Source organism: Apis dorsata, unplaced genomic scaffold, assembly GCF_000469605.1.
Source record: "Apis dorsata unplaced genomic scaffold, Apis dorsata 1.3 scaffold_311, whole genome shotgun sequence".
Lineage (NCBI taxonomy): Eukaryota > Metazoa > Arthropoda > Insecta > Hymenoptera > Apidae > Apis > Apis dorsata.
Window position 1 is genome coordinate 545,323 of NW_006263583.1, and position 15,280 is coordinate 560,602.

Below are 15,280 nucleotides of genomic sequence, written 5' to 3' on the forward strand. Positions count from 1 at the left end.
ATATTATTAAATTAATTTTAATATATTAAATATCAAATTTATAACATTAGAATAATCTTTTATTTTATGAATTTTCATTTTTAAAATAATCTTTTATATATAATATTATGATATATATATTATGATATTGAAATAATTAGAAATTAATAAGTTATTTACAAAATTAGCAAATAAAAACAAACATAATAAACATATATATAAGTTATTATTCTAATAAATGAAATGATGAAATAATAATAACAAATAACAAGTTATTAACAATCAAATTTTATCTTATACATTTCTTAATAACATTTTGATAAATAAATTATATATGCCAATGAATTAAAATAATTATTACAAATAATTATGAATTTATTAAAATGTCATCGCTATTATAAATATTATAAATTATATATATTATTTATAAAATTTTCATAATGATGATGAAATCTTCATTAAAAATATACAATTATTATATCTTTACTAAAAAAAAAAATTAATAATATATAGTATCTTTTATTTTTCTATTGGTAACACTGTCAATTGATAATATTTGATAACATATGTAGGTATTAATTTCACATATTTTTTTATCAACTGGATTATTATTTTGACTATATTTGACTATATTTTTGTTAGAAATAAAATGGGATAAATGTTCACGTATATTTTAGAATTGAGAAGATTCACTAATAACAAATCTTTGTAGATGTAATAAAATATTAATATATATTCATTAAATCTAACCTAAAATTTTTAAATGAACAAGGAAACGTCAGAGATTAAAAATGCTAAACATCCTCCTTGGAAGGATGTTGGCATATCAGATCCACGAGCACGATTGAAGTCTCTTTCTGACTATGCTTCTACTGTGGAAATGGATCGTAACATTCCACCACAAAGGTAAAATTACATATTCTATATACCATATATTAAAAAACGAATTTAAATAAATCTAATATTATTAATTTATTTAAATTTTCTTAGATATTACCGTTCTGGTGTAGAAATGATTAGAATGGCAGATATGTGTATGAAAGATAATAATCTTGAATATGCATATTTTTTATATGTCAAATTTATAACGTAAGATATATACATATATATAGTTTTAACATATAATAAAATATATAATTTATTATATTTTATATAATATATAATTATTATATAATTATATATAATTGTTATATTTTAAAACATTAAAAATATTTAAAATATATTAATATATTTAAAAATATATTATCACAGAATTTTTGTTGAAAAAATAAGAAATCATCCACAATTTGATACAGTACCATTAAAGGATAAGGAACATAATCAACAAACATTACGGAAAGTACTTCCCAAGGCTGAGGAGTTAAAGAAACAATTATTAGAACAATATCAAACAGAGTTAAATAAATATATGGAAGATGTAAAAGAAAGAGAAAAAATTGAAAAGGAACGACAAAAACGAGAAGAATTAGAAAAGTATTTCATAATATTTTAGAAATTATATAATATTTAAATTCATAATATTTATGTACATATAATATTTGTTTAGGTTGAGGGAAGAAGAAGAAAAGAAGAACAAATTAGCTGCACTAGCAGCTGTTAAAGCAGCAAAAGCTGCTTTAACTGTAACCATTGAAGATGACAAATCTAAAAAAATACCCACTATATTATCAAAACCAATAGTAACTCCATCTATTGATATAACTGCACAAACATCAAAAGAAAAGTAAGTATAATATAAAAAAAAAAGTACTAAATTATAGCAATTTATAAAAAATATTAAGTTATAAATTTATATTTTTTACTAGACCTATTATAGATCGCTCAACAAAACCTTCTTTGCTTTGTGATACTTTCACTTTAAGAGATATAATACTGCCAACTAAATTAATGCATAACTTTCTCATGTTGGCTTTCACCAATACCATGAATAATAAAGAAACTTGTGGTATACTAGCAGGGAAATTAGAAAAAAATAGATTACTAGTTACTCATTTATTAATTCCTGAACAAACTGGATCTCCAGATTCTTGTGTAACACATAATGAAGAAGATATATTTGATTATCAAGATCAACATAATTTGATTACTCTTGGTTGGATACATGTATGTATTTTTTGTATTATTTAAAATCATTTTTTTAAAATCATTTTATTTAAAATCATTTAAGTTAATTAAATGATTAATATATTAAGTTAAAAATTAAATTATATGTCTATTGTATAAATTGTATTCCAAATAGAAAAGATAATTATATTTCACAGACACATCCTACACAGACTGCATTTCTGTCTAGTGTAGATCTTCATACACATTGTGCATATCAACTTATGATGGCTGAAGCAATTGCAATTGTTTGTGCTCCTAAATATGATGAGTAAGTAAAACAGGTTCAAAAAAATATAAAAAATAAAAGAATGAATTTTTCTTAATTCAAAAATAATTTTTTATTTTAGAACAGGATTCTTCATTTTAACTCCAGAATATGGATTAGAATTTATTGCAAATTGCAGAGAAACTGGATTTCATCCACATCCAACTGATCCACCACTATATACAGTAATTATATATTATGCAATTTGTATAAATATTATACACATTTAAAACTATTTCTTTTTCAGAAAGCAAAACATTGTAAATTGGACGTAACAGCAGTTATAGAAGTAGTGGATTTAAGAAGAAAATGACATCTTTTAGATATGTATACACATATTTTCACATGTGTATACTTTAAAATGTGCAATTAATATAAAACAAGTTATATGTATATTTAATTATCAAATACGTTATATCAAGTAAAAAAAGTGAAAAATTGCAAACACTTTAGCTTAAATAGCATAAAGATTTAGCAGTTGCAAAGCTTTCAATATTTTTATGATAAAGTATTTAAAGAAATCTTTAATATATTTAAAGTAAATTATGCATTTAAAATCGGTAGAATGAAATTAGTTAATCGCAATTAATATAATGCAATATTTAAATGATAAATTATAGTAGATTAAAAAGAAGAATTTTTATATAATTTAAGAGATTTAAACAATTAATGTCTAGAAATTATTTTGACTGAAACTAAACATTATCATTAAATAATAGTATTAAAATTTTCATTTCATGAGCATTGAAAATTTTCAACCTCTTGTAATGAAAATAAAAAATTTGTTTACATATATAATTTATATGAAAATAGAATATTTATAATAACGAGATATAAATGTGCTTCTATTACTTTTTCATACTATTTATATTTATTGATCAGGTAATATGTTACACTACATGCGCCAGAAAATAAATGTACAACAAAAATTTTTATAAATATTAACGGTGCGCAAAATCTGTGTATAAGTTTACGTGCCTTTCATGGAAAAATAATGGTGTTCATAACCTCATGCTAATCATATGAAGTATGTTCCGCGTTTAATAATTGTAGATACTGTACGACATTGTCAAATAACATTAATTATGATCAAATGAATCAATGGAATCGTATCATTACGTAAGATCGTAATCGAAAAATCAATAAATGCATTAACATACTGTACTAGTCATAATTTAATATATGGGCTTATTATGAAATATATTGATACTTTGAAATCAATATACCAATTTTGTGTGATGCTTCTTTGTATGTATTCTATTAGAATGCTGTATTTAAAAACTGTACAGTTCTAATAGATATTGTGTTAAATGATATTGATATAAAAGGTTTGTACTAGTAGGTACCTGAGATAATTTTTGTGTACTTAAAGGTTAAATTACATATTTACATACTGTTTATGAGATTGTACTATTTACTTTCTCATAAATATACAATATTTTGTATATAAATAATTATTCATTCCTTACTAAATGTAATTATTCAGTTTATAAATATTTAAATTGCCAAATCGTGATCAAACACGTGCTATACATTGAGGGACGTAAATGCTAATTAAAAGAATTAATTCTAATTATAGAAGATAATTTATAATACTGGCCTATGTTCGTACTAAAAAATATTTATGATTATTACATACACATTCAAATATTATAATTATAATAAATAATTAAATGTTAATAAAAAATGTATATATTTCGCAAGAAAAAAATAAATTATAAATTAATAATATAAATATAAATAAAATAATATAATAAATATATTATTTTTTATTCTTTATTATAATCAGATTTCTTAATAAATTTTTATCAAGCCTTATAATTCATCTATATTTTTTATGTGCGTTAAAAACATCTACTGAAAACAATTATTTGTTGTTAAGAATATAACAAAACGAAATTATTTACCATAGAAAGAAAAAATAAAAGAAAATTATTCATAATCAGGATTCTAAATGAGAATCCATTATAGGTATATGCCAATACCTCGTGAGAATCCATTTATAGATATACTAAACTTCTTTTCATTCATCTCTCCTCATGTATATCGAATTACTTACATTGAAGGGTTTCGCGCTTTACAGGTTTTATCGACGGCAGGGTCAATCTATTTTTATATAGCTTATATATTCTTCATTTTAACATTTACAAATCTGATATAAACGCATATTCTTTTTATGCATGCTTCTTTATTTATGAAAATTTTAGTTCTTTGTACTATTTCTTGATCATTTTTTAGCATTTATGATATATTAATATAATGTTAAAATATTTATTTAATAAATATAATATAATAAAATTTATTTGGAATATTAATAATATTCAATAATAATTATAAGTTATTTTTGAAAATATTTATCAAAATAAGTATGGACAAAATGTAAAATCTGTATTTTATTTGTGATATAAGATAATAAATAATGTAACTTTCATTTTAAAATATTTTCTTGATAGCATTGTTGAAATATTTATAACATTACATATTATTAATTATGCAGAAATATTAAATATGTACTTATTTTTGTATAATTTTAAAAAAATAAAATGAAAAATTATTAAATAGCAGATGTATTGAAATTTAATATTTCTATAATCTGAGAATAATTATAAAATAAATAAAAATTTAAAAATAAAAGCTAAAAAAATTACTCTCAGTAATATGAAAAACGCAATTTCCTTTTGAGAAGTGAAATAAACCACAAACATTTACTTTTATTTTGCATTGTCAATCTTATCCGTCACATGTTTAGAATAAAAAATCTCATAATTCAATCCATGAAATCATTTATAATTTTAGATATAACGTTCAAAAAAATAAACTAAAGTGCATTTAATTTCAATATATATATTTTAAATTTTCTTTTAAAAAAATTGTAATATCGTAATATTTAATATATTTAATTATAATATATTTAATATAAATAAAATAAATATAATATATTCTATATTAAAAATATTGATTACTATTCGATAATTATTTTTCTTATAAATTCTGTTTTATATAAATACAGTCAAATTTCGAAAATAATTAAGAGATATAAAAAAAATATTCAAATAAAAATGAAGAGAGCCATAATATAAGTATAAATATTTTTTTTACCGGTAAAAAAATATGAGAGATTTGAGATGAAATGAAATATTATATATTTTTATATATAGCATAATAGTGTTAAAATGAATCCAACTCATTCTTACTTAAAACTATTTCATTTAATAATATATTATGAAATTGTTGGAAAATTAAACAATATAACCACTCATTTTCAGGTAATTAAATATTATTTCATTGTATTATTTTTGAAAATGAATTTATTTATTTATTGTTTGATATTAAATCTATTAATAGTAATATAAAAATAGTTTACGAATTTTCTATAAAATTTCAATTTAATATAAGTTTATAAATTAAAAAAAATTAAGAAATTAGTTGAAATTATTTATTTTTAGATTTATATGCATATATAATTTGCTTTATGATAATTGCACACATATCTTACAAAATTGCCGCTATTTTACGAAACAATATAGTTAATCACTACATATATAAATAATTCTTCAATTATTCAAAAGATTAAGAAAATAAATTTTAAGATTTGAAGATTTCTTTTAAAGATTAATTTAATAAATGCATGATCACTTTATTTTGAATCATTTGTTTTTCTTAAAAATTGCTTAGTTGGAAAAATCTTTCAGCAAGAAAAGATTTATCAACATGAACATATAAACATATCAAAATCAAAATCAACATATAAACATATTTTCAACATTATCAACATATAAACAAAAAAAAATATAAACAAATATGCAATGGCTGCTTACCTTTCAAATTTATTTAATGATGTATAAAATAAGTAAAATATTTATGATACGTATATTTCTTCTGTTTTTAATCTTCTTGTTATTGTCGAATATTGATTAAATACAAGTTGAATAGTGAAAATTTCAATATACATAAAACTATATCACGAATATGAGAAGCTAATATATTTTAATTGTTAGAAATTAATGTTAAAAATTAATATATAATTATCTAATAATAGCTAATATTCATTGAGAATTCAATTATTATATAAAAATATAATAAAAATTCTCAAATAATGCGATAAACTTAAAAGTTGGAAAAATGACAGATATATTTATAATAATGAGTGCAAGTTATATAAAAGAATACACAGGTCGATATAATGAAATTTGAATAACTGTACAATGTCTCTGAGATTTTCGAAATTCTTTTTGTTATATTCTATACATGTATGATTTAATATTTTATTTCAAATAATGTTTTAAAGTAGCATAATTAAAATAGTTAAATTAGATAGTTGAAATTTTCAAAATTATATTAACAATACATTAATAAATTATTATATAATATATTAAAATTATTGACTATTTAGAATCAATTTGCAATTATAGATATCAATTAAAAACAGAACAAAGAACTTAAATAAATCTAAACTTAAATATTTATTATTAGAATATAATCCTTAAAAAGAAAAAAATTTGTTCTTCAAAATAATCTAATTTTTCATGTTCTATTTATAAGATATATATATATGCATAAATTTATAATTGAACTATTTATAAATAATTTAAATAATCAATTTGGCTTATCGAATAGTTTGAGTAGATTTCGAATTTTGGTGATCAGTAATATATATTTGCATTATCAATTTTATTAAGCAATTATATTATTTATGATAAATTATATATATATGATAAATTTAATAAAATATCGTAAATTGTCAAAATAAATTTTATATTTTTTTTATGTTTATATATTTGCTCTTTATCTCAATTAATATTCAATTTAAATTCAATGCAAATTCAAAATAGTTAAGTCGAAAATAAGCTAAAAAAAATTCAAAAAGATGTCACTATTGTCGATACAAAATTGTCCTTTATAATTTTAATCCTAACCTATTATTTTAATAAATAATTTAAAATAGTTATATTAAAATTTCTTATTTTTTAAGATTACACTTATAATACACAAATAATGACTTTTTTAAATCAACTGATAATAGATATTATTAATACTACTATTTTATTTTCTTTTGCTTTACATTATTTTAGCCCCTTCTTTGGTTGCTATTATGCTCTCACTATTATACTTACTATACCTACTTCTCCAGTCGTATAGAACGTACAGTAGTATGCTGTTTCTTTCAAGGGAAAGAACAACTCAACAGTGTAGTGGAAGTTAATTTATGCAGAAATTTTAATTTAAAATTATTAATGCATTAAACAATATGGAATAAAATAATGTTTTAAAGTAATATAAATATATGTAAATCAATAAATTAAAATATTTCAGAGTTTATTTATCATGTATTTTATTTTTATTTTATTATTAAAAATGTACTTCAAATACAATTAAGGTGATTATAGTATAAATATTTCTATTGTGAACATAATATAAATAATATAACATAAATAATTTTGTTAATTATAGTGTAATTATTGTGTAAATTATAGTGATATTTAAAATTTGTTTATTTTAAATTCATTTTTAAAAATTTCAAGCATTTTAAGATTAGATACTTATCTATTATGATCATTTTTTTTTATAATAATATGATAATAATTGCTGGTGCTCAATTAATCGATCAAAAAGTGTTAATTCTTTAAAAACTAATACATATTAAAGAAATGTAGTATGTTAAGATTTTAGTTGTTTATTAAAATAACGTATAAAACATAATTGAGAATTCAAAAATAAATAACAAGTGAAATAATTTGTGTATATTTTTTTCTTTTATCTTAGAAGAAATAACAATTGTTTGTGGGATGTTGCAATTACATGAATTATCGGTATAATCATCGAATTTTGAATCTATAAAAATTATACGACGATTATTCTTCGAGTTTTATCGTTTGCCCTTATTTCCCGGTTCTCTCTTAAATGCATAATGATTCTTCTGACTAAACGACTACAAATAGAGAAAAAGTGGAACATTCTACTTTCACATTCGATGTGGGTATGAACTTTTAAAGAGTATATTATATATTGAAAAATAAATTAATATATCGCTATGGATTATTATATGGATTATTATATGGATTATTATATGGATTATTATATGGATTATTTTATCGATCAGAATTTTTTATGATTGTAATTTCTGTGCTTTATTTCATCAAAATTAATAAAATAATTATTTTATGATTATGAAATATAAACGTTTCATCATAAAATGATGTATTTAAAATACGTGACAATTATATTCTATTGCTTTGGTTATTTAACATATAAAAAAAATAACATACTAATTGGACACTGTAATTATCGATATCATTATCAAATAATTCTGCATGCAATTATAATTTTTTTTTTTCATTAATATAAAATATGCTAATATATAAATAATAAAAAGAAATAAATATAGAATAAAAAATAGATCAAAGACTAAACAAATAATAATAAATTATTTTTGTTATTTTGAAATGAATATTTTTTCTATTTTTCTTATTGAATATTTATCAAATATTTATAGTTAATAGTTTTTCATTATATTTATATATATTCAGAAATTATTAAAATTCATATTATACTTTTTGTGAATCATTTTATGCACAAATATGCATATACTAATTCTATAAGTTTCTTCATTTATAAATAATTTCTAAAAAAATACCATCTGCATTTTAATTTTATAAATAATTAAAAAATTGTAAATCATTTAAAAATATTTCTTATTTTCTTTTCAATATATTCTATTACGCGTAATAAGACAAGAATTTCAGTAATTCATAAAGCTAGCGAAGGAAATTTATTTCTGAGAAACAATCTTTGTTAAAAAAAACTTCTATATTTTTGGTATAATAATATGTTATGGAAGAGAATTTGAATCGACAGATTTCTTGCGCATACAACATACTGATTCTGTTACTATATTTTTGTAATGTAGCGTCATATTTTTTGGTTTTCATTTTTAATGATATATCAATCTTTTTAATATACATATATAAGATTTTTTTATTCTTAAAAAATACAATGGAGCAATATATGAACATAAAGTAAAAGTAAATATTCATTGATGTATTGACATTATATAAATAATATAGCGATTTTCTTTAATATTGTAACATTTTTCATTTTTTTTACATGAAAAATAAAATATATAAATATAAATACGTATTATAAATATTATTATGAATGGTTAGTTAATTATATAAATCATATTAATCATATTAATCAAATGAAATAAAGTTTATTTTATTAATTTCTTTAAATAAATTTTTCAAATATTATTATTAAAATATAGGTAATAAATATTATATTATGAGAAGTATATATCATGTTGTAAATGTTGTAAAATTATTATTTATATACAAGTATAAATAATAATTGATTTTTTTTTATTTATTCATGGATAGCAAATACTCTGAAGTTCAAGGAGAAAAAAAGTTAATAGTAGGTAAGTAACTCAATTGATATAGTAGTAATCTCACAAACGGGAGCTGACCGGTCAAATCTATTTTCGTTAAATTTTATTATTTAAATTTTTTCTTTTTTATGTTTCTTAAAAATATAATATTTACAAGATATGCTACTTTGAAACAATATAAAAAAATATTCATATAAAAATATATTTATAGATGGCGTTACCTTATAGATAATTATAAAATTTGATATAGATAATTAAATAATTAATCTGATAGAGATATATAAGACAAATAAAAAATAAGAGATAGATAGAGATAGAGATATAATAATAAATAAAAAATTTTTTTTAACACGAATTTTTGGCTTACAAAAATATATAATTCATATAAAATTCATAGTTTTGTTTTAAATATTGTTATTATCAATTATATTATCATAAGTCATTAATTGTTATATATTATTAAATCATATAAATATTTAATAAAAAATTTCTCATTACATTGAAAAATCACTTATTCTTAAGTAAATAAATTAATGAATTTTAATTATATTTTTAAAAATTTAAAACTTATTTTATTTATTATATACATATTTCGATTATATTTATTTATTATATACATATTATATACATATTATATTCATATTTCGAATTCGAAATATTAAGATAAGATTTATATTATATAAAAAGAAATATATTTTGAAACATTATTATTAAATTTAATATTTATTTTGGAAAATTTATTATATTTTTAGATTTAAAAAAAAATTTTAAAAGAAAAATATAAATAAATATAAACTAAAAAAAAAATTATTCTAATATAAATATATTTAAAATATGCCAACACACACACACACACACACACATACACAAAATATTTAAAATTATAATTTACAGCTATGTAATTAATTTTTTTTATAATCGAAATAATCGCATTCAATAGAAATATTTAGAAATTGATATTGATTATTTATTCATCTTATTATTTATTTAATTAGATATATTTAATCAAAATATTGAAGTCATTATTAATACTATTAAAATGCTATCGTACAATTAAAAATATATTTGTTTGTCTAGTTTATCTAAGATAACAGATAAAATATATAATAGTAGATGGTGGGGTTCTAAAATTGATAATTGCAATCAATTTGATTTCAGATTCGATTCTGTCATAGAAATTAAGACTTGGGAAGGAATAATAGTTACGAAAGTGTATGCAAAAACGCAACAGTTTAGAATTCAAGAGACAAAAAGTAGAAATAGCAGGACAAAGAAAAAAATGTTTCAGTTGTCGGTGACCTTTGTTTTGGTGATTTTGTTTGGTAAGATTGAATATATACTATGATATTTTTATAATATATCAATGATTAAATGAAACATTTGTTTAAATGTGATACTCTAGCTACAGATAGTGATTTTTTCAATATTTTAAATAATCGAATTAACAATAGATTTATCAAATAATGTAAAAATAAAAATATATAAACTTTTTTTATTTTTAAAATCAGAAATAGTTTTACGTAAAACAAGTGTACCAATTGATAAATATTTATTAAATATTTTTTTTTATGTTCTTAATTTTTTTTTTGTATATATACTTTTATAATAGAATTAAGAATGATTATTTTTATTATTATTAGTTGGTAGATTTATTATTATTTATTATTATTAGTTGGTAGAGTGTCTTCACTTCCACAAGATGAACAAGAAAATAAAATGAATATTGCAATAAACTTAAATAAAATGACTAATATTTTAAATAATAATAAAACGATTAAATCTTCAATGAAAACTATAGAAAATAAAAAGGGTAAGTAGAAATAACTTTCTTAATAATTTTTCTCAATTTGATTAAAATATAGGATTAATATTTTCATATAATTTACACTTAATGATAAATAAATTATTGTTATATTTATGAATATTTTATTATTTTTATTTTAAAGAGATTTTTATTATATTTTATTTTTTATATAGAAAAAATAAACGAAAACAATAACTTTATATTAAAAAATTCAATCAATACAGTTGTAAACACGATTGAAGTAAAAAAAATAAAAAATGAAATACAAAATTCTACTTCTACAAAAGAACAACATGACATGCTTAATTGTAATGTGACACCACATGATGATGATGAAGATGACAACATTCAATTATTAAATTTTACAGGTTTTTATTATAATTATATAAAATTTAAAGAAAATTACAAAGTTAAAAAACGGTTTATATTATTTGTATTATATATTATTTATATTTTTTTTTTATAAGAATCTACGATAACAACTGCGGATATTACGAACATTAATGAAACACATTACTCCATAAATAATAATTCAGGTATAAAAATATATTTTATCGCAATAAATTATTTTGTAAAAATAATGCAATCATATATATTACAAATAATTAAAAATTAATTGCAATTATTTATTTTAAGCATTATTTTAAATAGAATATATATTTTATTATAATAGACACAAGTACAGATTTAAAACATATTACTAATACTAATGAAGCATCGATTGATTTTATATCGCCATTGCTAGTAGATAAAGTTGTTGCAAATATAGGCTCTAAAGATATTGTTGAGGCTATGAAATCTGTCAATCATACAAACAACAAACATATGTCTTCAGGAATTATAGCGTTAGTTACTGCAATTAATTTTGCTATAGCAATTGCATTGGTATATATTGGTATAATCGTTTGGAGGCGATATATTGAGTAAGTATAAAATTTATTATTGTTTTTATTATATATATATTAATACTATAAATTATTTTATTTAATATTTATATATTTTAGATATCGATATGGACATCGGGAATTACTTGTCAATGAATTAGAATTTGATACTAATGATTTGCGACACTTTGAGGTATGTTAAATAAATATTTAATAGATTAAATATATAATAATTTCATTTTATATGTTATAGCTGTGATTTAACAAATGTAATAGTTTGTAGAGAAGAAAAAATAATAATAATAATTCATAGCTAAGGCTGATAATAGAACTATGAAGATTTATTGATCTGTGATACTAGACATCAAACAGTCAAGATACCAAATATATTTGGATAATATTGTATATTTCTTAATATAAATGTTTTATATATATTATGAATCTATTTTTTCAACTTATTGATCGTTTTTTCTTTGTCCTATAGAAATTAAAATAATGTTTTGTTAAATAATATAATATTATAAGTATCAATTAAATGTTTTATAAAAAAATTAGATATTAGAATAATATCTACCAATTTTTTTTAAATTAGTGAAACTAATAATCTTAATCTTTTTGCAATATTTAAAGTTGTTAAAAATGTAATAAATTAAATCTTTATAATGTATTGTTATCATTTTTCCATTTGTTTTTATATTGTATAAGATGGATGTATAAATATTTTTATTATATAAATATTTTAATCAATTAGTGAATTATTTTTTTAATAATATTTTTATTTTTAAACAATTTAATTAAAATAAAATAATATAATATTTATCTATATAAAACAGTGCAACAACTTTATTACATTTATTGGACATTTTTGGAGAGTGGTTCTAAAAATCAAAATAAATACTAGTTAAGTTAGTTAAGTTAATATAAAAGAATGTCAATTTATTTATAAGTTATAAATAATTTAGATTTGAATTAAAAATTAAAGTAAAATGAGAGTAAAATGAGATATCTCTATTATCTGACTCGTCTTTCACTTCATTTAATGCGAATTTCAATTATTTATAAATTTATTTACATATAATAAATAAATTTCAATTGACATTTTATATATTTTTATATATTTTTATTTATTTTGACTTTTAAATCTTTCAAATATATCTCAAAAATATATTAATATACTCATAATTATATAATTATATATGACTTAAGTACATAATTATTGACAAAACAAATATTTATAAGAATAAATATTTATTTATAAATTAATAACAAGTAACAAATGCGTATTTTGCATCTTGTACTTAACATTATTCTTTTATTCATTTTGAATATTTATCTACAATATTTAATGCATTTTTTTATAAGACACCTACATTTTTGTTTGCAGAAATAGTTTTTTTCTTGTTATTAATCAGATTGAGAGTACATACAATAATATTTATGTATGGATTGGCACACATTAATCTTTCTTTCTTGTAATTACAAGAGGACCCACATTATCATTCATTTCTTGATTATGATGTCCATGAGCACCATCACAATATGGCCACTGATATAATAAAAATTATTATAAATATTAATCACAATTTTTATCTGTTAAATTTTATTAAATTAATATTTTTATATGCATATATTAATATTTTTTATATGCATATAATTCATATATAAACAAGTTATATAATTACATAATATCTATTTATATGACTCATAAAATTATTTTTGAATATTTAAAATATAATTAATTTTCAAATAAATCAAATACAAAAACTTAATAAATAAAAATTCTTATAAAAAATATATAAACTTACATTTTTAGATCTCCAGCAACGACAAAATGCAGCTTTTTCAGTAATATCTTCTATATCAATTGAATCTACTACTTTATTTACATCTTTTTTTACACTGAGATTCACAAGTCCACATGGCTGTAATGTATATAGATAAAAGATAGATGACATAATTAAATAATTATTCAATACAAGAAATTCTTTGTAAATTATATATATTGTAAATATAAATTTGGATTCATACAAAAGATAATAACATTTATATATAAAGAAAATAGAAATGAAAATATAAATATCTGAAGCAATATTATTATATAATCAAAAAAGAATAAAATATAAGCTAATATTTAATCATGATGTCCTTGATATTCTACAATAATAATAGACAAGTATATTATACTTACTGGTCTAGCTAATGGACAAAATGCTTTATATGACATGTAACCAATACCTGCTATTAATGCAGTAGGTGGAATTAAGGTAATCCAATCTCGTACTAAATGAAAATAAAAAAAAATTCATAAACTCATACTTATAAAATTGATATAGAGAAAGTGGTACAGTAGTAATTTGCAATGTCACGATTAAAATTTATTTCTAAAAAATATTCAATATGATTCTACTAAATTATTAAATATATTATAATTATATTACTTAATTTCTTACTTCCAAGTCGAAACCATCCTCCTATAGAATCTGGAATAGGTAATCCAGCTAAATAATTTGGAAGAGTTACCTTAACAAGATGTGCTATTGGCATCATGATTGCTACTACTATAGTCAATTTACAATTTCAAATGCTACTTCTGCTTTGTATTTGAACGGTAATTATTTTTTTCAAATTTACAAAGATAAATATATAAATTAAAAATACTTTTCTATACATTTATATAATATATTTTAAATACAATATATAATATATTGTATTTTTAAATATTTTATCTATATAAAATTATTATAATATTAAATAAAATAACAAATTATTTAAAATTTGAAATACTTAAATATAATATTACATTTTTCTATATTTGATTCTTCAATATCTATCATTTTATTTCTATTTAATTATTT

The 15,280-nt window shown here is 19.0% G+C and overlaps 3 protein-coding genes across 7 annotated transcripts; 2 read left to right on the top strand and 1 right to left on the bottom strand.

Moving 5' to 3' along the window:
• The first annotated feature begins 502 nt into the window (after nucleotides 1-502).
• Nucleotides 503-3,938, top strand: LOC102674577 (STAM-binding protein). Of its 4 annotated transcripts, XM_006617526.2 has the most exons (9): nucleotides 503-547; nucleotides 752-885; nucleotides 970-1,068; nucleotides 1,231-1,452; nucleotides 1,526-1,702; nucleotides 1,785-2,082; nucleotides 2,241-2,353; nucleotides 2,433-2,535; nucleotides 2,598-2,663. In XM_006617526.2, exons 2-9 carry the CDS (start codon nucleotides 860-862, stop codon nucleotides 2,661-2,663), a joined length of 1,104 nt encoding a protein of 367 aa, XP_006617589.1. In that variant the 5' UTR covers nucleotides 503-547; nucleotides 752-859. The 4 variants fall into 4 exon arrangements, with proteins under 4 accessions (XP_006617589.1, XP_006617590.1, XP_031367255.1 ...); XM_006617527.2 differs by lacking the exon at nucleotides 970-1,068 and having other exon boundaries at nucleotides 1,275-1,452; XM_006617524.2 differs by lacking the exon at nucleotides 503-547 and having other exon boundaries at nucleotides 743-885; nucleotides 2,598-3,938.
• Nucleotides 3,939-7,466: 3,528 nt separating this feature from the next.
• On the top strand, nucleotides 7,467-12,719 carry LOC102675733 (probable basic-leucine zipper transcription factor S). The gene is made up of 10 exons (XM_031511393.1): nucleotides 7,467-7,727; nucleotides 8,114-8,327; nucleotides 9,727-9,767; nucleotides 10,896-11,059; nucleotides 11,410-11,547; nucleotides 11,715-11,909; nucleotides 12,009-12,077; nucleotides 12,215-12,464; nucleotides 12,546-12,618; nucleotides 12,679-12,719. The coding sequence occupies exons 4-10, from the start codon at nucleotides 11,017-11,019 to the stop codon at nucleotides 12,682-12,684; spliced, it is 774 nt and encodes a 257-aa protein (XP_031367253.1). The 5' UTR covers nucleotides 7,467-7,727; nucleotides 8,114-8,327; nucleotides 9,727-9,767; nucleotides 10,896-11,016; the 3' UTR covers nucleotides 12,685-12,719.
• Nucleotides 12,720-13,656: 937 nt separating this feature from the next.
• LOC102674970 (CDGSH iron-sulfur domain-containing protein 2 homolog) lies at nucleotides 13,657-15,013 on the bottom strand. 2 transcript variants are annotated; one of them, XM_006617529.2, is made up of 4 exons: nucleotides 14,876-15,013; nucleotides 14,614-14,705; nucleotides 14,231-14,347; nucleotides 13,657-13,971 (listed from the first exon to the last, which is right to left on the bottom strand). In XM_006617529.2, exons 1-4 carry the CDS (start codon nucleotides 14,970-14,972, stop codon nucleotides 13,882-13,884), a joined length of 396 nt encoding a protein of 131 aa, XP_006617592.1. In that variant the 5' UTR covers nucleotides 14,973-15,013; the 3' UTR covers nucleotides 13,657-13,881. The 2 variants fall into 2 exon arrangements, with proteins under 2 accessions (XP_006617592.1, XP_006617591.1); XM_006617528.2 differs by having other exon boundaries at nucleotides 14,864-14,991.
• Nucleotides 15,014-15,280: the final 267 nt, after the last annotated feature.